Source organism: Psilocybe cubensis, chromosome 9 (genome assembly GCF_017499595.1).
Source record: "Psilocybe cubensis strain MGC-MH-2018 chromosome 9, whole genome shotgun sequence".
NCBI lineage: Eukaryota > Fungi > Basidiomycota > Agaricomycetes > Agaricales > Agrocybaceae > Psilocybe > Psilocybe cubensis.
Genome location: NC_063007.1, coordinates 2066452 through 2090613, shown reverse-complemented (window position 1 = coordinate 2090613; position 24162 = coordinate 2066452). Strand labels below are relative to the sequence as shown.

Below are 24162 nucleotides of genomic sequence, written 5' to 3'. Positions count from 1 at the left end.
TCAAATCAAAAGAAGAACACGAAGAAGAGTCAGAAAATATTTTTTGGTAAAAGTTGTTGTCCACAAGAGGTTGATTGCTCTCGTTCGGAAGCAGAACTGAAGTAATCATCACAAAAATGATGGTTTCATACGAAACCAAAAGTATAAAGATGAAAACGCGTACTCACAAGAACAATGTATGAAGAGGAAGAACAACGCGAAACGTGGAAAGCCGGGGACAGCTTATAAGACAAACTGTACAGTTCTATTCAATCTCCGACAGCCAAACAAATCACGGCTCCGGGCTCCATCAATCGGAGTTTAAAATACGAAATTTGCCAGGTGTACAAAGCTTAACCAAACAACAACTTGCAGACGACTCTCATCTTGCTCTCCCGTCGTTGTTCGTTCCACAATGGTGAGTACCCGGTTTATGCCTTTGGCGTTGATGATATTTTTCCATTTCTCGAGACGGTGACGTTTTTCGATGAACCACACTCGTAACATGCATCACCAACTGAGCCTTTTGTTCCTTTTTGACTGTGTTTTTTACTCGTTTGTCTGTGAAGCTGATTCCCGTTGCTTTACAGGTACAGTATTGTTTGCTCTAGTAGGAAAGATGATGCAATCTTCGATGTGTTGGAATATGGTAAGCAAATTTCCGTTTTCACTTTTTTCCCCTTCCTTTCTGCCTTGCCCTGTGATGAGTTAAAAAAAGAACAAGCATATGTCCGACCTTTCATGACGGACAAAGTTTTATCTTCGTCTGAGGGCTCACAAATCTTCAGTGTTTTCGAACTAGTAACTGACGATACTGTTTGTTTATTCAGGTTCATATCTATTTTCTATGTAATTGTAGGAAGTCATGCCCACCTTATGTACCCTACTCGAGCTTTACCTCTCAAATCCATGTCGTTCCAAACCCATCTGCTCGTCCACCAAAAATACTTGTTAAGATATCTCATAACGCAGATATCACCTATCGGTGTCCTGCTCAACCAACGATATTTCATGGCACACTGAGCACTGAGGGGAAATCATGAAATTTTTGCGGTGTGTAACATTCAATCTGTATCATTGAAGAACGAATCAAAGCCGTCGACTACATCGACTGGAACGGCATGTCCGGTTTTCAACTTTCTCTTACCAGGCGCCTCTGTCATCAACAACGTCAGCGACCACGATCGCGCGTGGAAGTGGATAAACTCACGTTCCCTCTGGCGTTTTCTCCATGCCCATTTTTTCATTAGCTTGGTTGGTTCAACCAACCATTCCTCAAACTTCCTCGCCACAGATGGGTCTTCAATGCGGCTAAGCTGAACGACTCGCTCTCCCCACATCTTAAACGCGTCTAAATCGCCGAGCATGGCATAACACATGGCAATCTCTTCGATGAATAGGTTTTGCAACCCATGCATACCTTCTTTATCGAGCAAAGCTAGGGCCTCCATGTGGGAGTTGATAATAACGTCGTCCTTCCGCGACAGGTCTGTGCTCCATTTGTTGTACCCTGGGTGGGTAAAGATCCAGGTTCCAAGGAGCGCACGATCTTTATCAGAGGCGTTGACCAGGGCCTGTTCTTCTTCGGTCAATGGAAGATCGACATTTGCGCATGGTTGAGCCCTGGACCGGATATTGCACCAAGGACAGTCACAACTAAAGCGATAGTTGTTCAGGAGGATGCTCATCCGTTTTTCACGAGAGAAGATAGGATTGATGTAGGTTTTCTGGATTTCTTCGCCCGCAACGATAGGCCTTAGAGCGTAAAGAGTCTCCGTCAGGGTGGACAAATCCCACTTGACAGTGGCATTCGGACCACAACTAGCATCCACCATCAACCACACATTCCAATTGAATGTCCAAAATCACGCACCTATGGTTGGCGCGATTAACTGTAGGGTACACTCCGCCATAAATCTCCCTCTTCTCTTGCGAAATCGTGCCTTTCGGATCCAACTCCAACATCAACGCGTTCGTCCGTACGATGCCTTCAACGGGGCTCGGACATTCTTCTTCCGATCGAGCATTGGCCATTGCCAACAGCTCTGCCCTTCTCTTCGCTGGCAAGCGCCTTGCGAGTTCGTCGTACACTGCAGCAGGGAAGCGCCCCGTGGGCAGGATCAAGGCAGGATGCTCAACCATGATCAGCTCACCGGCTGCGATGTCGCGAGCGGCGAAGAGGCCAGCGCCCTTGTGTTCTGTCTGTAGCACGCAAAAGTTTGGATTTGTTATCGGCTTGTGCGCGGGGGGTACTGGATTTGGTAGGAGAGAGATAAGCGCCGGTTCAAGCAGGCATGATATGGTGGCCTCTTCTGAACATTCTGAAGCAGGTAAAGTGATAGTATGTAGTGTATATGTTCGACCGTCTAATATGTATGTTTCGGTATCAACAGACTGTGCCATATAGACACGTAAGTTGAGGTTATCGACACTGTTAGATCAGCGCTTCACTAGATCAAGACCGACTTTATTAGCACGTATACTGACGTCGTGAGTAGTGGTAATGAAGTACCTTTCTTGTTAATTGAATGAATAGAAAGAAGAGTTATGATTTGGCCATGATAAGAACAATTTTACTTCGCTCGCTTCGCTGCATTCTCGATCACGTGTGCGTTTGATGGCTGTTATACCAGTCAGATTTTCATTAGATCTACAGTTCCAAGTCATTCTACAATGTTGAATGGTTGATATCCTATTTTAATTGACAGACAGTGCGCTTTCGAGAAGAGAATACACAAAATATCCAAAATATCCGTCCAAGCATTTCCATTTGGTAGTGACATCCTTGGCTCCCGACTACTACTACCATATCGGGAACTATCCAGGTGGGTAAGCCCCGAGGATGTCTTCGGTTTGCTGGGCAACTTTGGCGGGAGTCATTTTTTGACCCGTAGGTTCTTAAGTCCAGTTCTTGCATGATGGGCATGTTCCATTTCCTGAAATTATTAATTGAATGCTCATTGTTTAGCAAAGTGGCGACGATTTATAGGTATTGGTCTAGTTATTGGAAAGTACATATCGCAAAGATCCCTTTAATTCTCCGTCTTCTACAACACAACCAACAAAACCAAATCGCCTCCCTATCAGCGAGTTTATCGCCAGGAACGGAAGACGTTTGCAAGAAGCAGGTGCAATGAAATCTGTTAAGATCGTCGCGGAGGCGACTCGAGAACTTGGCGGACCTTGTACCGAATGCACTTCACATGGCCTGGCAGAGCAGCAATCCATGACGGACGCTTCTAAAATTCTAATGAACTGGATTTTTGGCATATGCGTAACGGCCGTGTTTAAGAGGGTGGTCTATAACAAAATTAGAGAGGATCACAAACACTGTGAAACGGTGAACTTACTATCAGATTGTGCTCGATATCCGATCGTGCGGCCGTTTTGTAGTCTCCGTTACGGTCTGAAGGTAGAGGCAGTTGCGAGAGGTTAACACCTATACATAAGCGCTCCATGTTCTTGCATTGCGCCAAGGTTTTAAAGTTGTGAGGACCGATACACCAGAGCCCTTCATACGATGTGCTCAGAATAAGTTCTTCCAAAGTATTTGTATGGCCAATGATGGATTTGTCGTAGAATTTTGCAGCCATGGAGTCCGACAACTCAGAATTACGCAATTTATGCAGGTCGATATTGAGTTTCTTCAACCCTGAATAAGAGGCAAGATAGTCGAGGAAGGAACTTGGTACCATGTCGATGGAAATATTTTCCAGCTGCACGCCGATACTACGGAAAGCTGTCCAGACATCCTCCAGATTGGAACAAAAAGAATCCTTGCCTTGCAAAACAAGGTCGCGATCCAGATTGGCGCCCGACTGGCTGGCTGGCTGACTCGGTAAAGTGCAATGCTCTTCGACGCATAAGAGTTGGAGAGAAGTAAGATGTTGTAGATGTGGAATAGTGATATCATCCAATCGGAAGCGACATTCAAACATCCGAAGGTCACGAAGACGTAGAGGTGGTGCTTCCCTTGGGTAGTATTTGAATACCTGATGCAAACATTGGAATTCGTCGATATTGCGACGGTAGAACCCTGCATTCCTGATGTCAATTAAGTGAAGTTGGGGGTTCTGGGCCACAGCTTTCGCCAGGCCTTCGAACATGTCCACCTGGAGGGTTTCTGAAATTTCATGCATTATTATCTCTTGCAGTGATGTCACGGAGTCAAGATCTAGAGGTGTCCTCAGCCATGTAACGGACACATCGATGTGGCGTAGATTCGGTAACGTTTTCAGCGCATCCATTACAAGTTTGTGCGTCTGTTCGCTATCCTTGCGTTCTGGCTTCCATCTGTAAATGTTATATTTAGACTAAGCCGAGCGAAATATAAAGCTGATTCTCACATCACTTCTTCTACCGCTTTCATTGACGAAATAACATCGAAAATGTAACCAGCTATCACTTCTTCAGCAACCGACTCCAAAGGATGTTCTGGAGGTGTTTCGGCTACCCAACCCTGTGTATTGGCGTCCCATTTCCAATTGACTTGCCCATCCATATCGTATGAGCCTGATAACGACCCGATGATAAGCTTCTTTGTGGCCTCCCGATTGGCATGAACATTCGTTGACAATGCTTTGAGCTTGTACAATCCCAATCCAAGATTGGACTTGGTGACTTTAATGGCAAGGGATCTGTTGGAATGATAGTCGGCGAGCGACTTGGTCGCTAAGTCGTTATCTTCCTCTTGTAGTTTATCTTATCATATTTTTTCTAGATTATTCTACTATAGGTTCCGTAGTTACTGTAGGTACAACCGTGTAGCTACGTCGTGAATCTACATCTTTTACCACCACTGCGCATTATACTTACAACAGGTTATGGGCCCCGAGAGGTCATAACTAAAGCTCGCTTTGTTCTAAACTCGTTCTATTCTTATCGATCTATATCTAAACTTGTACTCGACGTCAAATGGCTGACTCGACAACCGCGGAAGTCAACATCGGCGGATATCGCATCGACACACTGAAGGCCCACAATTGGATGCCGTGGAAGCGGCGCATGCTAGCAGTACTGGTGGACCTCGGACTGGAGAAATACGTGGACGGCACGTCGCTTCGACCAGGATCAGCGAAACCGAACGCACCCACGGCGGAAGAAATCGCAGCTCAGACAGCGTGGGATAAGGGAGATGCGAAAGCGCGATGCAGGATCGAACTCGCGTTAAGCGATGCGGAGATGGTACACGTCCTGGGAGCGCGCACGGCGCGCGAGATGTGGACGCAGTTGTGCACAGTGAAGGAATCCAAGGGACGACTCGGTGTTTTGGCGACACGACGAGCACTTTTCCGGGCAACCGCAGAGGAGGGATGCGACATGGCAGAGCATATCGCAAAGCTACGTCAATTCCAGGAGGAGCTGCACATCATGGGCAGCATTGTATCGGACGAAGATTTCGTCATGATTTTGCTCACCTCGTTGCCGGAATCTTGGGAGAATTATGCGTCATCCTTTTTGGGCTCGAGCGGGAATCGTCCTACGCTCACTTCGCAAGAGCTCGTTGGTGTTCTCCTTGAAGAAGCTCGTCGTCGGAAGGAGCGTGGAGGTGATGGTGCCGGAGGGACTACGCTTCAAGTTCGTGGAGGTCAAGGGTCGTCGGATGGAAAGGGTAATGGTTCGAGGGATGGCAGCGGCGGGAAGGAGTGCTATAATTGCCACAAGATGGGGCACATTTCGAAGGATTGCTGGGCGAAGGGCGGAGGTCGTGAAGGAAAGGGTCCGAGGGGGCGGAAGACGAAGAATAGAGGGCGGACGAATCAGGCTCGGGAGGACGTCAACACTACGCTCAACGATGAGGTTGCGTACCACACGTACTCGACGTCAAACTTCTCTCGTTACGACTGGCTTTACGATTCTGCAACCACCAGTCACGTTTGTCCCGTCCGTGAAGCCTTCATCGAGTATACGCCACTCGTTAATTCCTCCGTTCGTGGTGTCGGAAAGAGTCCAGCTATCATTGCAGGCCGCGGAACAGTCATCCTCAACTTCGATGTCGACGGGCAGACGATTACTCATCGTTTGAAAGACGTTTTACACATCCCTGAAGCCGAAAATGCTTTGATGTCGCTCGGAAGGTTTGAGAGGGATGGGAGGAGCTCGTCGTTTAAGAATGGGAAGGTTCTTTTGATGGATGCGAAGGATAAGGTTATTGGAAAAGGGTCGAAACGCGGTCAGATGTATATTCTTCACGCTCGCGCTCAGCTTAATTCAGGGGAACAGGTCAACTACGTCTCGCCAAAACTCACCTGGGATCAATGGCATCGTCGTTTTGGCCATATCTCAGTGTCGTCGTTGCAGAAACTCGTCCGGAACGATCTTGTCGTCGGTCTTTCCGTGGACGAAACGTCTATTCCATCCCCATCGTGCGAGGCGTGCATCCAAGCGAAGCAGACGCATAAACCTTTCCCTGGAGAAGCAGAAAATCGATCCACGGTTCCTGGAGAGCGAACCATGAGCGACGTATGGGGTCCTATCGGAACACGCTCGGTAAATGGATTTTATTACTACATTACGTTTATGGACGACGCGAAGCGATACAACGGCGTGGTTTTCTTGAAGGACAAGAAGGAGGCGGCGAAGGCGATTGAGAATCATGGGGAGCGAGTGAAGAGGAGGTTTGGGCAGTATCCGAGGTACATTCGCATGGACAATGGCAAGGAACTCGTGAACGAGCGGATTAAGAAGTGGGCGGCGGAGAGAGGCATTGAAATCGAGACGACGGCGCCATATTCCCCATCTCAGAACGGCGTCGCAGAGCGCTACAATCGTACGCTGTTGGAGCTAGCACGTGCGATGATTATTGCGAAGAATTTACCTCTCTTTCTCTGGGACGAGGCGGTCAATTACGCGAATTATTTACGCAACCGCGCGCCTACTCGAGCACTCGACGACAAGACACCATATGAAGGCTGGCACAACAAGAAACCGGATGTTTCTCACCTTCGGGAGTTCGGATGCGATGTATGGGTGTTAGACGAGACGAAGGGGCTTTCGAAGCTCAAGCCACGGTCGAAGAAGATGGTATTCGTTGGTTTTAACGAAGGCTCGAAGTCTGTGCGTTATTACGATCCCAAATCGCGCACAGTGAAGTCATCGCGAAACGTATCGTTTAACGAAAACGAAACGCCGCAGAACGTCGAAATTCCTGGATTATCGTCTGAGGGGGAGCGTAACGAATCGACAGACGTTAAATCCAGCGAAAACGAGCCAGAAACCGTCAAGAACGAACCTATTTCGTCTACAGCATCGATTCCACAGCCCAGCATACGTCGATCAGCTCGTGAACACAATTTTGTTGATTACAAGAAGGCAAACAACCCGAATGCTCGTTTACCGACTACACGATCCCAAACGACTCTAAACGCACCACAAATCGCTACAAAATCGACCGAGACCTCGAGCGCAAAGTCTACAGCAACGGAGCAAGCAAACATTGTCAAAGAACAGCTGTGGGGCGCGATTTTAGACGATTCGGAACGTGTCTTTGCCATGCGCGAATTGGACGTACCTCGGACACTTGAAGAAGCTTTGGAAAGCTGTGAGGCAGCTGCGTGGAAGGCAGCTATGGACGAAGAAATTGAGACGCTTTTACGGATGGGTACTTGGGAGATGATGAAGATTCCGGATGGAAGGAAACTGGTTGGATGCCGTTGGGTCTACGCGAAGAAACGGGACGAAAACGGGAACGTCATCAAGTACAAGGCCCGACTAGTCGTTCAGGGATGCTCTCAGAGACCTGGTACAGACTACAGCGAGGACGGAACATTCGCACCAGTCATGCGATTCGACACGCTACGCTCGCTACTCGCATATTCGGCCGTACACAATCTCAAGATGCGTCAATTCGATATAAAGGGTGCATATTTGCATGGTTACATCTCGGAGGAGATATATATGGTCCAACCACCCGGTTATGACGATGGCACTGGTCAGGCATGCCGTCTCATTCGTTCGCTTTACGGTCTCAAGCAGGCAGGAAACGTATGGAACCATGAACTCGATAACGCTCTCACTTCATTCGGTTTTACGAAACTCAAGAGCGATTACTGCTGCTACATCCGTCGAGCTGAAAACGGCGATTTTACGATTTTGGTTACCTGGGTGGACGACATAATCAGTTTCTCAACAAACGACTCGCTCAACGACCAGCTGGAGCGAGAATTAGGCTCGAAATTCGACGTTAAATCGATGGGTCAGCCCTCGATGATGCTAGGATTCAAGCTCGAGCAAAAGGACCATTACATTTCGCTCTCGCAAGCACACTACATCGACAAACTCCTCGAGAAGTTTGGTTTACAAGACGCGAACCCCGTTTCGACGCCTATGGACCCGAACGTGCGATTGGATAAGGATGAAGGTGTTCGGGAGGATGGAGACGGTCAGGGGGAGGTTAATTCGCGTTTAGGATTCAGTTATGCAACGGTCATCGGCTCGCTCATGTATCTGGCACTCGGAACTCGTCCAGACATCGCGTTTGCGGTATACAAACTCGCGCAATTCACCAGCAAGCCGAAATCGACTCATTGGACCGCTGTCAAACGTATATTTCGTTATCTGAAGGGCACGCGCAATCACAAACTTACTTACGGCGGCGATTCGCAAGTTTTGGACGTAAATCTCAATGTTTATTGCGACGCCGATTGGGCTGAAAACTACGATCGGAAATCAACTAGCGGATACGTGGTTACGATAGCAGGCGGCGCTGTGGCATGGAGCTCGAAGAAACAGAATACGGTCGCACTTTCAACCGCTGAAGCCGAATACGTTTCCACAACGCATGCGGCGAAGCAAGTCTTATGGCACCGCTCACTCTTCACGGAGCTCGGTTTCCACATTCCATCAACGTCAACCATCTTTACCGACAATACGGCAGCCATTTCGATTGCGCATCATCCAGAATTCCATGCCCGTACGAAGCACATTGACATTGCATTTCATTTCCTACGCGACTTGGTGGAGAAGAAGACGCTCGACACGGTTTACATCAACACTTCAAACAATTTGGCAGACGTTTTCACAAAGGCTTTACCTCGCGTTGCACACGATGGTTTCACGTTGCAGTTGGGAGTTTTGGCCGACTAAGGGGGAGTGTTGGAATGATAGTCGGCGAGCGACTTGGTCGCTAAGTCGTTATCTTCCTCTTGTAGTTTATCTTATCATATTTTTTCTAGATTATTCTACTATAGGTTCCGTAGTTACTGTAGGTACAACCGTGTAGCTACGTCGTGAATCTACATCTTTTACCACCACTGCGCATTATACTTACAACAGGATCGTAACACCCAGCGAGCAGCCAAAACAGCGAAGAAATGGCATGTTAGACGAAGCTGTTTCAGTGCTTGTAGGTCAAGCTATATAATTGTATAGTCAGCGTTTTTCTGATTTACCATGACGGGCTGACAGAACTTACTTGGAGACATATTTTTTCAGTCAACTCTGGGGTAAGAGAAAGTAAAGGGGAATCTAAGCATGTTGGTGCAGAGGTCATTTTGCTGCCTTTGTGAAGCCAACGTTCGTTAAGTAATATAGGTCTACTGATGGCAAATTCAAGTAGGCGACACGTCAATGGTTGCGAGTCTCGACCAACAGTTATATTATGATTTGATGTCATTTGAAGGAGCAATTTGAAGGTTGACAGTTTGACCCTGCCGGTAGCTGGTGGGGCGCTCTTCCAGGCGTTATCTACTGACGTGGAATGAGCTGTTTGTTACTTTTTTTAAGCTTAAATGCGAAGTCACAGACCTCAGGTCTCAGGCTGGTAATGACTGGTCAACATTTCCTGGGAATAACTGGGCGGGTAGCAATAGCCATATTTCCGGCTTTAAGCTGGTGAGTGAAGACTTCATCTTGATTTCTCCCCGATATTTGCTCCAGCACGGGCAGCAGTGGGATGCTACTAGGGAGGGAGTGATCGCACCCAAGTACCTCTATCGTTGGACATCTAGAATTTACACATGGATGAGTCTTAATTGAAACTCGATGGATACTGACTGCATGCCGGTTGTCTTTCATTGTGTGGCGATGCTCTGAGCGTCCGAAAAGTTTGAGATACTCTGTAGCCTCTGCCAGTTTCAAATCAACAAGTGACGCACTGACAAAGAGGGAATGATATTAGTGTAGAAAAATGACATTACTATGTGCACTTTCACTGGATAATTTATGAAAAAAGCTATCCATTGATGAATGCTCGATAAAAGTTCGATGAAATTGTCTGCGTTGGCAGGAAGTCAGCCGGATGCGACACATTCATATTCAGCTCGGAACTCCGACGTTTATTCTTCCGCAAGTCGCGACGACTTCTACTCTTGTTCTTTCTATTACAACCTTCAACGCCCAATATCTAACCCTGTATCCATCCTTATTGTATGTGGCATCATCGTAAATGCTCATTTCATGCCTCTGACGGTTATCGGGCATACTCACTTCTAATTTGTAATGAATCCCCCCTTTGACTCCCTTTGATATACACAGCAGTCGAACTATTTAACGTGGTCTCCATGTTCCCACCAGAACTGATATGCACTATTGTTGGAAACCTACCGAGCCGGCACGATCTTCGCACATTGTGTATGGTCTCCCATACATTTTACAGGGAAGCAATCCCATTTTTGTACAAAGAAATGACGGATCCAGACGAATGCATTCACTCCGAGTTTCTCAACACTCTCCGGCACAGCTCACAGCTAGCTCAGTTCGTTAAAATCTATCACGTCCCAAAAGCTACACATGAAGACGGAATCACCTGGCAGACTTTGGAAAATCCATTAATGCGAATGATTAATCTGAAAGAGTTGTCACTGCATAATATCATTCCATATCCGGTTCCTAAAGACGTGCCATTTCAGTTGGACACGCTTATTTGGAGTACAGATGCCAGCGTGGACATCGGGGACAACTTGACTCATATTCACGAATTCATGTGCACCCAACGGTGTATCACATCGCTTCACTGGGACAGTCATTGTGATCCGCCGAATCTTCCCTGGGGATTAACTCTGAAAACCTTGGTTGCAGAGACCAAGGCGATACTCAAGATTCTTCCCGGACGCACCATAGTAAATCTGCACTGGAAAGAGAAAAATGCATTCAGACTACTCCTCGCATCTATGCCAATGGTACTCGCGCCTCTTCAAGAACTCCAAAAATTACGTGCATTATCCATGGAGTTATGTTCTCTTTGTCGATTTGCTCAAGCTTTGAATCAGCTTGAATGGCAAATTGCCCCCCCATATCTGGAAGGAGTCCAGGTTATAGACGTTTTTGATATCTATGATATAGAGGGAGGATCCATGCTCGTCAGTAGTTTTTTTTTTTTTTTTTTTTTTTTTTTTTTTTTTGAAAATTGGCCTATTTTCTGACACTTGAACATACGGCGTCGTTTAGGGCATTGCTGGCACGGTATTGAATGGCCTGTTCCCCAGCCTTCGAAAGTTAATAATTAGGCCAATGGCCCCGTTTAAATCAGACGACCAACACCACGCAAAAAATAACATTGCCAACCTTTATGAAAATTACCCCAGCCTTGTAAACATTGATTTATGGTACCGCGACACATATTATCAACGATGGGACCGGAACTTACAACAACCACTGCCAGCACTCATTAATGTCCCTGAAGACAGACTTTTGACCATAGAATGATATGGATGTAGTACAGGTTTAATACGAAAGAATTAACGCCATCGTCGGGTTACTGTGTGACGTGAGTCTAGCAACACTGTCATGGTCTGCACAATCATGTAGTCTCGGCGAACAACATAATTTGAAGTCTACCTTCTCTAATAATCCTCCACCATAACAAAGAAACCAACGCGATGATATACAATTCGAGTTGATCGCCGTGATTACTGTAACCCTTACTACTAATCAATACAGTAAAGTAAAAAAAAAAAAGAAATGAAAAATTACAGGTATCGACGAAATTTCTCCCCAGTGTGATCGTGCGACGTGGATGTAAGTAAATATGCTTATCTGATTAAATAAATACAATTCAATGAAAAAAGAAACTCGTAAAAATCGTAAGAAGCGAAAGCGATGCATCAAGAAACCGAAAAACATTTTCTCAAGCAAGGAATGTCTCTAAGCGCACAGACCTACATAGTATCTTCGTGAGATGTTGAACTATAGGTGGTATGTCCTGATCAATGCGCCCCGTTCCAAAGAGTATAAGAATGACTGCCATTCTTGCTTGAAGCGGGCGGTGCGCCAGGCCTACTGTTCGAAAACCCACGGGGTCGCTGCGACGACAGCGAACTGTGCGAAGAAGAGAATCCTGAGCTATTAGTAGTTGTCGTATTCGAATTTGAATGCCCTTGCCCGTGGAGTTGGTTGTTGCCGTTGAGGATAGGTCTCAGAGGTTCAAAGGCAGGTGCACGACTTGAAAGGGTGGATGTGGCAGCTGTCATACCCGGACTGCTCCGCGTGGGTGATGAGTTTATAGGAGATGATGCTGGTGAGGAGGAGGTTGTAGGAGTTGAACTGGGCAGGGACGAAAATGAACTAGTTGAAGAAGTAGCCAACGTCGAGATAGACGGAGCGGAAGCCAGCACAGACTTTGAATTTAGTGATGCCCTGCGCTGAGGACTGAGCATTATCGTTGACGGGTTGTGACCTGCGATAGCGTTATAAGATTGAGAACGTGGACTATGTGTTTGCATTTGTCCAGGGGTATGAGGATGTACGAGCGACTGCGCTTGACGGAGACTCATAGGTGGACTCCACAAAAGATTTGAAGTTGACTGGTTGCCGTTGACTGAATGGTTAATCTCAACGTGAGGCCGCTGTATTGGGGCGGGTGCCGGTCTTCCGATTGGTATGGGTTGCTCGCCTGGCGCGTGATATCGGTTTCGCTGCATAGGGATATACGAAGGAGATCCTGTGTCGATGGGCTGGTCGCTCTCAAGACTTCGCTGAAATCGTTGATTGATCATGTTTTGGTTATCTTCTTCCTCCAGGCGTGCAAGTTCAAGTTCTTCGGCCTCAATCTCCCCCGCCACTTCGCTCAGTTTCCCTTCAAGATCGGGAATAATTGTTGACTCCAGCTTGTCCTTCTTGCCTCCCAATTTTTCCAGCTTGTTGGTTAAACCTGCCAACTCGGCCTTCATGGTGTCAATCCGTTTCCTCTCCTTTTCCTCAACATCTTCCCTTTCTTTCTTTATTCGATCTGCCTCCTGCTTGATTTTAGCATACTCAGCCTCCTTCTGGTCCTTGACCGAAGTCAGTTCTGGCAAGCCACTTTTGATCTCTTCCACCGCTTGCTCCATTTCCTTTGTTGCATTATTGGCCCGTTTTACCGACTCCTGAAGTGCCAGAACTTTCTGCTTGCCTCTGAGCTCCGCCGAAGAGTTTTTCTCAGACGTCCTTTTTAGAGTTTCGATCTCGGACCGTAGGGCCGCGTCTGCCTTTTGAGCATCCTTGCGCGCGGATTTGAGCGATGCAATGAGGCTTTCCTGCTCTGCATTCACTGTTGACAGGGTGTGCTGCAGCTGATTAAGCCTATCTTCCAATGTGATCTGAGGCGCCGCAGGTGGTGTGCCTGGGACAGTGCGGCTGGGTGAAGTGGACGGTGTAGAATGAGGATCAGATGACGAAGAATTGTCGGGATTCGGCGATTCTGGATCTGTAGTATTCCCTGCAGTCTCTGGCTCTGAATCATCTTTGAAAGACAATAGATGAGATAGATGGGAAACGCAGCATTCGTGATACTCACCTTGTGTTGTAACCTGCCGGCGTATCGTTGCCGGTTGGCCAGCAGAGGCAAGCGCTAGCTCGATGTCATACTGTCGCCCAGGCATTAGGGCGTATATGATAATAACAGCTTCATCCAATTGATCGTCGATCCGAATGAAAGCCCTTTGCCATGCAGATCCATTAACATTGACCGAAAGTCCTTTTGCGAGTGCATCAGCAATGACAGAACTGCTTCTCCTCGAAGTTGGAGTTGAAACTCCATTGTCATCGTAAACGTTGTTCGCGTCGTCCTCGGCGGCCTCGAGACCGATAGAGGCCAATGAAGAGTCGAGTTCACCACTCAAAGTCGATGAAAGAATGAATGTAGCCGAAACTGAGGTGATCTCTCGAACTCCCAAGGAAAGCGACGGTGCCCAGGGTCTTATTGAGTGCCAGTTGGAAGACTGAGGAGGTATGGCATTCTCTAATGAACCATCGGGAGACATTGTCATGGACGTTGTCTGCAAAAATAATGGATGTGACGGTATGTGACTCGGCATCCTCATATTTGAACCCGGCGGCTGGCGACTTCCTCTTTCATAGCCACCACGACCACGGAATGCCACCAACAGGTATGTGCCAGAGTCGTACATTTCCACATTTCTCTCAATAATATATGCAGATGAACTTCGAATTCCTATCGAGTACGGTTGCCGCCTCAAACATGGTCTAACTTTCTTGCAGATCGTCGAATCTGAGTCCGTTTTTGTTAATCGGGGTCTCTTCCTCATGGCATAACTCTCCGTTACCTCTGTGACACCTTTTGTAGCTTTACAATCTCCGACACTGTACATGTTCTGCCGACCGCCGAGGCTATGAACAATCTAGTGCCATTACCGAAGTGTTACTGGCTACTGGCACATGAGCCTGAACAAAATTGAAGTTGAAGTTAGAGTACCAGAATTATTCTATCAGTTTAATATGTAGAGCTGAGTTTGTATTATATACATTATGGGAGGTCAGAGTAGACGATTCAGACGCAGAGGTGATTCTGCTCATCAGAAGCGTGGGAAGACGCAGAATCGCCTCTGAATCGTTGAAGCGCCTCCGGAGCCGCTTCAATGATTCTGCATCTATGAATACAACAAGTTACAATGTCCAATTGAAAGAAGCCACTGGGCTGTTAGTATGGCTGTGTTTCTGCCATATTGGATAACGAGTCTGCTTTTCAGTTGCAGAGGTTACAAGTGAATTGACAAAATTAGTAGTCCTGGCTCATGCTGCTAAGGCGTAATCAACACTCACCTCCGTTTGTCAAGACTCAAAATTAAATATTCCGTGTCCGAGTCGAAGGTTTCCTCTTTTCCATCGTTCAACAACATGTCAAGGTTTCAATGTTTTTTTTTCTTTTTGTTTCGTTGCCTAAGGGACGAGAGCAGCAGCTTCTGAGTATTCCTCTTCCGATTTTTCATCTTCACAATGGTCTATATCTTCCTCAACTTCTCATGAGATGGCCCAAATCAAGAGTGGTGAAAACACTGTTATACACGCATAGACTCTCGAGGTCCTTGATTGACATGTTGAATCACTAAAAAGTTGCTTTTTTCAATTCGCTATTCAATTCCTGTCGCTTCCATGTCAAAAGCTTGCAAACAAGAAATTTAATGGTTATGAAAGAACATATAGTTTGTTACTTATAACTGTCTGTCTACAGTGGTCAACATACGTGCGTTCTTGAGGGGAGAACATGCCACCATTATCGTTCGAACCTGACAGATAGAAATGGAAACGAACCCCCGAGTTTATCAGAACACGAGGCAGAAACAAGCAAAAACTTAAATTGAAGGGTGATCGGATTTCCATGTTGCTTGTATCCTATGTCCAATTTCTGAGTCACATTCACACTTTCTGGTAAAGCACAGTCATATAATGTGAAAAATTTCTCGTAGTCCAATTATGACCAGTATATAATACAACCTAATTAACTTACTTGTAAGCTGTGTAGAATAAGGGCCAAATTTTACAGCATAGGAATACGCTGGAAGACGGCGTTGTACACCACCGACTTAAACAAACACACAAAATGCTCCATCTAAACGGGGACATGGCGGCATGCCTGTCTCAAGGTTGGAGGGTAGCCGATGGCAAGGGAGGTGTAATACGTGGTGACTTGAGGGTGTTGTACAGCATGATAAAAAATTGTATTTATTTGCTTTGGCCTGTATGTCAACCTGTTAGTGAACGAGGAGGTGGGGTAAGGACATTTCGGAGAAGCACCTCGAGGCTCGCTCACAAGATAGAGGTTGAAATTTGAAACTCCGACTTCCCCCGAGCCGGCCAACCACAGTCACACACAAGAGGGTCTGAACAGCAGTGCAGTTCTACCTGGCGTGACAAACAGGAAAGTAACGCAGTGCCGGGACCCCCATCCACCGCTTCTTGATAGCGGAACAGTTGCCTTATGTAGACCATGTTTGAGGCGGCAACCGTAATCGAGGTCATTGAGATCATTATCGAGTTTCTTGAAGACGACATGGCATCGTTGGCCGCTTGTTCTCTAGTGTCCCGCGCATGGCTGCCTACTTCCCGACGACTTCTTTTTTTTACGATTAGCATTCACGATGACAACTACAAGGATCTACTATCCATGCTTAGCAACCCCAATTGCCGCCTGGCATTTTGGGTTACTGGGCTCAGGCTGTCAACTAAAGAAAAAGATCCTTGCGACGATTTACTATCGCAGCGCCATTGGTTGTACCTCACGCTGCCCACGCTCGCCAAGCATTTCACATTCGTCGAATCGCTTGAAATAACTTATTCATTATGGAATATGCACACTCCAGAGCTCCGCGAACGACTGATCCACGCTTTCCCCAGAACTAAAACAAAGACCCAATTCTTTTCTGATGGCTATTATCTCTATCGTCCCCGACTTAAACGAGAAATCGATTTCTAAATCCATATAGGAACGAATCCAGAACGTCTTGCGGGTTTGGCATGGGCAGAAATCGATGATCTAGCTGCAGAGAGGCCTTGGGGTAACACTCTTCAGCGGATAACTGTATATTTGATTCCAACGACGAGTAGATCATATACTTCGGTTTGGCCAGATTGCGAAAAGCAGGCTTTTGAAAGTAAAATATGGTTAGTTCCGGAAATTATAAAGTAAACAAACTAAACAGTGCTGTGCTTCCCAAATGATAAAATGTAGAAAAGCAAAAGTTTAAAGCTAGACAAACATGATATACGGATTGTCTTTAGATAATTCCAACACTAACTAGGGGCGGTGACCTCCACAGGGACAACGTTTGGGACGTCGATGTTCAATTTTACTGCCTCTTTTTGTTTATTTGCTTTCTTCCTGCTAAAAAATGTCAATCCAATATCGACTTCTGATCCACTACCCCGCGGCCCTTCTCTTAGCGCCGTCTCCTTGTGCTCTCTAGCAGTCTTGTGCAAGCCCTCGATGGTCGTCCAAGTCCCTGTATAACCGAGCCCTCCCTTCTCTGGCGGTAACCGCGCACGAGAGTCGTCGAAAATTAGATGCACCGCCGTGAGGTAGAATACCGAAGGCTGCAGGTTGACAATCGGTCCTGTGATAACAGGAAGAAGTTTTCCTAGCATCCACCCCGACGACGCCAAAGCGTATTGCAGGCGAACATATGCCTCGATAATGTGTGCCACAGCCAACATCGCAGAAGCCGACAACACAGGAAACGTGCACTCTCCATCGGATAGTACTTCGAGCGTCGTATACGCGTCCCCGTATGTGGGAATGGGTCCAGGATCCGCGATACAGAAGGCCTGACCACCAATGTCGGGATTCCGACCTCCGTTCTGTAGTTCGATAAGCCGAGCCTCGTAGCATAAATGTGCAACAGCGCAGTTTTCGACATAGCTGAAGGACGAAAAAATCGTCTTCGCCCAACTAGGATTAGTTAGACGCTTCAGGTATGCACCACATAACATGTCGCCTCTCGGTCCAAAAACCCCATTCCCAGGCCTAATGCAACCTGTCCTGATAACCTTTTTCGAACCGGAGGGTCCAGTGTTTGCACGGTCGGAAGCACGTACGAGCATCTCAGCTTTCATCTTGGTAGCGGCATAATTCGAGAAAAAATCTTCGTGTCGTTTCGGGAGCCGACTGTCGTCGTCATTGATAACTTGCACAAAATGTTCCGGCTCCTTCTCCCAAGGCCATAGTAGCAGACGGGTGCTCCATACGCCGACCGAGCCAGACGACGTATACACAAGCACCGACGCGCCTGCAGTGCGAGATGCCCGAATTACATTCTCAGTCCCACCCACATTGACCCTGGCCGATCTGTCCAGAAACTCCAGTTTCCGCTCGTAGAATCGAATGTTAGCGGCAGTGTGAAACACAGTCAACTCTGGCTCGGCGTCTGCTGAGTTGTTTTTGGCTGATTCAAACCATGGCGCTGTGAATGCCGCCTCCAACGCTTCTGCGTCTGTGACATCGACCTTCAAAAACTGGAGGCCTTTCTGGATCGCGTCAAGCAAGATTGGATGGTTTGTCGGTGGAAAAATATCAATCAGACGGATGTTATGCATGTCCTCCCCACGATCGAGCAACTTTGTTACGATCCAACCACCCAGGAAGCCACCCTGTTGAGAAAAGATATAGATGTATTACAGGTGTTGTGCGACGTCGTTAATACATGGAAGCTGCAGAAAAGTTAACATAAGACTCACCCCACCAACTACAATATACCGTCTGCCGGTTCTAGGAGGTAGTACCTCTCTGCTTTCTAATGAAGGAGAGTTTGCCAACCGCTCAGCAGTCGCGAGAACATCCTGGTCCGTCGTTCTTTTCGGGCCAAACGCCAGAACACTGGAAGGGATGCTTGTCAGAATGCTGTCGTTTCGACGGACATAACAAATCAAAAGAATGATTAGAGCAGATACCAGGCCAAACCAATACGCAAAGGCCATGAAGGCTGAGGTATACGATATGGTCTGATTCCAAGCTGGGACTTGGGACTCTTTCTTGGTTGGACTATATTTAAACGGTGACAAATTGGCATTTGTCAGGCGCATCAAGGGTTGCATTTATTTCTTTGATGAAAGATTTTCGAATGCCCAATTGCTTTGGAAATAACAGATGCCAGGGATTGCATGATACAACTTGATATATTAGAGCAGACTCGAGAGAAATCCCTCGACAACAAAGATAACTGGTAACGAAAAATTGCGCAAATGCAGTACTACCAACGTGAAGCCTACATATAAGCCTACACACGGTATCGTACTCGGGAATAAATCATGACGGGGGAGGGGGTGGAGGGGCGTCAGAAGGTTGGGTGGCAGTAGCAGCAGCGCCAGCATAGGCCGCATAATATTGAGCATATTGTTGTTGCTGACTGGCTTGCCATTCTTTAAATTCGGCAGAGTTGACATCATATCCATATGCAGCCCTGTAGAGATAAAAGGTTAGACAAACACGTAGTGATGGTTGGGAGAGAACTCACCAATATGCAGCGTATGCCTCGGTATCGGAAGGCGCAGGTGGGCCGGCAGCCACGTTATATTGAGCAGCAGCCGCTGCTGCTGCATCGCCTGCGGGTGTCCCAGAAGGCGGTGGCGGTGGTCCCTCTCCTGGAGGAGGAGGAGGGGCAGGTGCAGCGGGAGGGGGAGGGGCATATCCCTGAAAAAAAGTTGAGTAGAGGAAACTTCAATACAATGAAAGCACTCACCCCCATTGCGCTGGCACTATAGGCTGCATATTGAGCCTGAGCTTGATGAAGTTCCATTTGCTGTTGGTGAAGCATAGCCTGAACTTTGGCGTGTTCCTGACGAACAACGAGAAGCAAATCTTCTGTCAGAACTTTGGCTCTGGCAACCTGACCTTCATCGGGCCCACTAATAAAACATCAGATTTAAAAGAGGTCCAAAGGCAAGGGCGTACTAACGTGATGTGGATATACAAAGGAACTGGTTCCTCTTGTCCTGTCTAACAAAGGGGTCTAGTTAATGTGTTGATAGAAAGAAGATATATCTACCTCTTGGTCAATGAACCCAGATCCCGCCCCCTTGATTTGCACTCGGGTACTTGTCTCCGCCTGTATATATTTAACGAATGATCCCTGAAATGCTTTATAGTGAGTTATTAGGAAGGAGGTGAAAATGCGCATTCATACCGATGGACCAACAACTTTGGCTCTGATGTTGAAATTTCTCAGTGACTCTAGCCCTACAGGTAGCTTTTCCTCCGGCCATTTTCTCTGTCCTAGCTTGAGAATTGAAAGTATAACGTTATGTAAACACTTACTCGTTCTCTTGTCTTGTCACCCTTCTCCACTAGTGAACCCATGTCCATCGAAATTAACTCATTAACTTTGGCAACAGCTTTGTCCAGAATTTCCTTCGTTCGCGCCGAGATATGAATATACAGAGGAGGGTCCTTCTCTGTAGCTTTCGATCGATCTGGATACCATACACCCCTGGTACCCACAGACGCGCCTGTTTCTTCATGAATCTAACGCCCAAATCAGCAATTGAAGAATCCTCGCATCATCCAAGGTTCAATAACACACCTGGTCCTGTGTTGACCCTCTCGTTAAAAGGTATCGATTGCGGACATCGTTGATATCAATGTCATGGGTGAACTCCTCGTGATCCTTGTCTCCTCCCAGCGTCCCATTGGCAAATTGTGCCGCGATTTTTGCTGCAATTGCGGCTGCTGCTGCTGCTGCCTCGGACGCTGACTTTCCTTCATCGGTTTTGGCAACTTTGGAGGCGGTTGACGACTCTTCTCCAGGAGCTGGTTGGTCCCATTTTCTTTTTGATGTTTTTGGAGGGTCTGGGGAAGCGGAGGACATGACTGGTAAAGGATAAATTATCGAGGCAGGTGCACTGCGCCAACCGTTCTGATGTTCTTTGTTGACAAGTATTTGCCATCGGCTTTGGCTGTGCCGAACACACCGGCATTTCTCGATCCTGAAGACTTGTTCGCGCTTTCTATTTTTTGGAATCTATGTTGCCCTTTCTTGCTTGCATTCTCGATACAAACTTCAGGCATTGGCCCACTCCAAATTTTACAGCCTTTAGGAATACATAACAAAACTTCATTTCAATCAATCATAATACAACTAAAGGAACAAGAGATCAAAACGAAATCCGAGGCAAATGGGAGAAACAACTACGTAACTACTAACAGATCCATTGCGCACATTGGTTTAAAATTTTCAGTCTTTGCCTTCCCAGGCTGCGTTCCACCCCAAGGCACTTCTGTCCCATTCACCTTCCTCTTGACCATACCCCGCCCACCCCAACGTATTCATTAACAACCCCGCTGCCCTGACGAAGACCGTGCCATCGACCTTTGCCATGCCAATATGTGTCTCTTCCTTATTGTTTGAAGATCTGAATGTCCCCGGAACCTCTCCAGGTGGTGTAATTCCAAAATGTTGTGCTCCGTAGATGAGAGTTCGCAATGCCTTCAAGACGTGAGCATCTTGGTGGTACTGGACTCCTTCGATAAGCGCCGGCCAAGGATCGTAATCCTCGTCATTGGTGGGCGATCCTAAGGAAGTTTTGATTGGTTTGGGAAATAGACTTTTGTCTAACGGCGGGCGAGGGACGTCGGTAAACGACATGATGTACTCAGGATCAATCCTCGGCCGGCCTCGGGAAAGCATGGTGAGAATCAAAACTGGAATATAGACGCGCAAAAGTTCCGCCTTGTGCTCAGGCTTCTTCAAGACAGAGAGCCACGGGCGAAGGAAAAGTGAAGACGTAAGTATGTGCATGAGGAAGAAATCCAAGCGAGGTTTCCTTCCTTTCCTTCCCGTAGCAAAGGTAAGTAGCGTGCTGACCCAAATTACTTCTTCTGTCTTCTGCGCCAATTCACTGTCCGTGATATCACGACTGATGGAATACTTTGCGCACAGCCGCCTAATTTCTTCAGCGCCCCCATTTTCCACGACCCGCTGGATACGGGCATTGATAAATGCATTAGGGTCATAGGGCAAGGCTGGTTTCAGTGCTTCGGAGTCGTACACCTCGCGAAGGAGTTCGAACAGGTTCACGGATTGCGACGGCTCGACGTATGATTTGCTGGTTAATACAGTACCTGCCCTATGTACAGCTGCCTGGGCGAGACCTAGATCGACATCAGATATATGCACAACTCGCAGTAGTTGTCACCGACCAGTTACGATGAGAGTATCGTTGCCAAATTCAGCTCCGTACTGCCCTTAGGTGAGATAAATTTGTGTATAATGTGCCTGTTTTTCACTCACGCCAAGTAGTATGAACGGATGAATCCTGTTGAGCCAACGGGTATGATAATTAATATAGGCCAGGCGCCTAGTCAAATATGACTTACGCCCCGCTTACAACTCTATTGAGCATAAGGACGTGGTCCGCATTAGCTTCTTCTTCAAAAACATATTTTTCCAGAGTTCCTGTGACTCCCAGAGTTTGCACCTTGTTCGCAAAGAACTTTACGAATGCATTGTAGGCACTGTGGTATGTTATCCATCATGAAACATGAACGCTTTGACAAAATGATTTGACTTGCCTACTATTCCCAAGATACTGAACCCAGTTATTATCGTCGACTACATTTTCTTTTTCTTTGTCTTGAGATACGATCGGACGTTGGTACCTTGCTTCATCATCATACATCTTTTGCAAATGACCTGGTGAAGCGCCGAGGTCATACGCAGCCAGAAGACTAGTACTCTGAGTAAAGCTGTCTCATGAGAGACTATAAATAATGCTCACTGGTGGCTTAGATGGTTGTGAAACCCCGCAGAGTTGAAGAAACAATGATGAATTTCCGCATCCTTCAACAAGAGATCCTCCACAGTTTTCTTCGAAGCATGGGTAATTCCAGGTAGGTTGAGCTGTCCTTTCCTTCCTAGCTTATACGACAGATGAGACATTGTGGAAAAGGTTCGAGAGACTCTCAGCATGGTGGGTTCTTATATGACCTATTCATGGTCAAGGGGTCAGGCGACAAAATGAGTGACGTCTTGATGTGTAAATGCTGACTGATCAATATTACGTTGGACATGAAGTGTTGATAAAAATAGAATCAAACCGCGACGGGCGCTAGCCAACTGCTTGCTGAGGGTAGCATCTGACAAAGAGCAAAAATTTACGAGGGTTTAGAGTAAACTTGAACGTAGACTTAAAATACCGTGAGGTATTATGTGACCTCATAGTTTCGTAATTCAACTCCAGTGTATGATTCACCATCCTTGAATCGCCGACTCCGCAACATATGATGGCCGTATTTCTATGAACTCTGCTGAAAGATAGTGTAGAACTGATTCATATCAGGCCCTAAAGGAAACCTATTAACATATTTCTGGATTCGTCACAAATATAGGCGAGGTTTATGAATTTGCGTTCCAAAATATCAAAAGGCATCAAGCCCTCGGAGGCGGAGACCCAATCATCGCACTCTGGAATGAAAGAAGTTCGGCGAACGATTGGAGAATGAAGTCACTGGGGCCACATCGCAAAACGGTAGGAAGCATATCGAAGGCCCTGTACCGTCTGAGTTACCCACCCTGTGAGGCTTGCTTTCAGCTCGATTGGGGCAGTTGGTCAAGAGATTTTATTAAAAGGTGCTTGAATTCAAGTTCAACATTATTTAGTCGTCAAATCTCACAAACGTTCTTGCATAAACTACTAGAGGAGCTGCTCATGAATACGTACATGTGACACTGGAGCGTTTATATATTCATAGCTCATTCTTGCTTCCCTTGAGGACAGGGACAACATGGGACCGGGTTCAAGATTTTTATCAATGAGATCCTGATGGCCAATGTTTGCAAATAGTTTTGCCATGTTTAAAAGTGTGTCGCGGTACCCACGGTTGTGGGTACAACCATTTTTGGGACACAGCCGCTTTGCCGATTCGTTGGTAAACTTGACCCTTTGGCATATTTACAGGTATTAATTCGACTAAAAAACAGGTATAAAAGGCCTAAAGGTTGCAATCCTTTCATCCAACATCTCCTGTTCATTCAAACGAGGTCAGAAAATCCCCCTCCTTTGATTTCAAGACCTCTCATACTAATCTTCATCACTTGTGCAGAAGAACTACTTACTACCGCTCATCATGCAATTCAACACCGTCTTTTTTGCCCTCCTCGCATCTGTGACCAGCGCACTGTCTGCCATTATCACTGGATTTGATGGTGCCGACTGCACTGGCACCTAAGGAGAGAGCTTCAACGTCCCTTCAAACGAGTGCTTCAGCTTGGGAGGCGGCTCAACCAAGTCGATCAGTTACTCTGGAGTACCCTCCCAGATCCAATTCTTTATCTCTGGCGGGGCACACGACTCTTGCACCAATGGTGCAAGCTTGGTTCGTACTGACGGTTCTGGATGCGCAACAGCACCTTCAGGGTAAGGAAGTTCATTTTTCTACTTGTTAGAAACGCTGACATGTCTTTAGCGTCAACTGGGAAAGTGTTGCAGTTTTCTAAGCCTCATTGTCTGCAGGCTCGTCCATAACAAATTCCCAGTACTCCG

The 24162-nt window shown here is 46.8% G+C and overlaps 7 protein-coding genes across 7 annotated transcripts; 1 reads left to right on the top strand and 6 right to left on the bottom strand.

Moving 5' to 3' along the window:
• Window positions 1-1043: 1043 nt before the first annotated feature.
• On the bottom strand, window positions 1044-2382 carry JR316_0010081 (SET domain-containing protein 5; the record flags this gene model as incomplete). Its single annotated transcript, XM_047895755.1, has 3 exons — window positions 1044-1135; window positions 1190-1800; window positions 1853-2382. The coding sequence occupies 3 exons, from the start codon at window positions 2380-2382 to the stop codon at window positions 1044-1046; spliced, it is 1233 nt and encodes a 410-aa protein (XP_047745474.1).
• A 740-nt stretch (window positions 2383-3122) lies between these two features.
• On the bottom strand, window positions 3123-4785 carry JR316_0010080 (uncharacterized protein; the record flags this gene model as incomplete). The annotated part of the gene is made up of 4 exons (XM_047895754.1): window positions 3123-3218; window positions 3330-4272; window positions 4326-4680; window positions 4773-4785. The coding sequence occupies 4 exons, from the start codon at window positions 4783-4785 to the stop codon at window positions 3123-3125; spliced, it is 1407 nt and encodes a 468-aa protein (XP_047745473.1).
• Window positions 4786-12122: 7337 nt separating this feature from the next.
• JR316_0010079 (uncharacterized protein) lies at window positions 12123-14156 on the bottom strand (the record flags this gene model as incomplete). Its single annotated transcript, XM_047895753.1, has 2 exons — window positions 12123-13636; window positions 13691-14156. The coding sequence occupies 2 exons, from the start codon at window positions 14154-14156 to the stop codon at window positions 12123-12125; spliced, it is 1980 nt and encodes a 659-aa protein (XP_047745472.1).
• Window positions 14157-16923: 2767 nt separating this feature from the next.
• JR316_0010078 (3beta-hydroxysteroid-dehydrogenase/decarboxylase) lies at window positions 16924-18603 on the bottom strand (the record flags this gene model as incomplete). Its single annotated transcript, XM_047895752.1, has 2 exons — window positions 16924-18276; window positions 18364-18603. 2 exons carry the CDS (start codon window positions 18601-18603, stop codon window positions 16924-16926), a joined length of 1593 nt encoding a protein of 530 aa, XP_047745471.1.
• Window positions 18604-18931: 328 nt separating this feature from the next.
• On the bottom strand, window positions 18932-20489 carry JR316_0010077 (uncharacterized protein; the record flags this gene model as incomplete). The annotated part of the gene is made up of 8 exons (XM_047895751.1): window positions 18932-19085; window positions 19140-19315; window positions 19365-19530; window positions 19581-19621; window positions 19671-19754; window positions 19809-19892; window positions 19940-20146; window positions 20205-20489. The coding sequence occupies 8 exons, from the start codon at window positions 20487-20489 to the stop codon at window positions 18932-18934; spliced, it is 1197 nt and encodes a 398-aa protein (XP_047745470.1).
• A 366-nt stretch (window positions 20490-20855) lies between these two features.
• JR316_0010076 (Baeyer-Villiger oxidase) lies at window positions 20856-22559 on the bottom strand (the record flags this gene model as incomplete). Its single annotated transcript, XM_047895750.1, has 6 exons — window positions 20856-21772; window positions 21821-21860; window positions 21912-21936; window positions 21998-22135; window positions 22193-22348; window positions 22399-22559. 6 exons carry the CDS (start codon window positions 22557-22559, stop codon window positions 20856-20858), a joined length of 1437 nt encoding a protein of 478 aa, XP_047745469.1.
• A 1187-nt stretch (window positions 22560-23746) lies between these two features.
• JR316_0010075 (uncharacterized protein) lies at window positions 23747-24144 on the top strand (the record flags this gene model as incomplete). Its single annotated transcript, XM_047895749.1, has 3 exons — window positions 23747-23825; window positions 23887-24036; window positions 24086-24144. The coding sequence occupies 3 exons, from the start codon at window positions 23747-23749 to the stop codon at window positions 24142-24144; spliced, it is 288 nt and encodes a 95-aa protein (XP_047745468.1).
• Window positions 24145-24162: the final 18 nt, after the last annotated feature.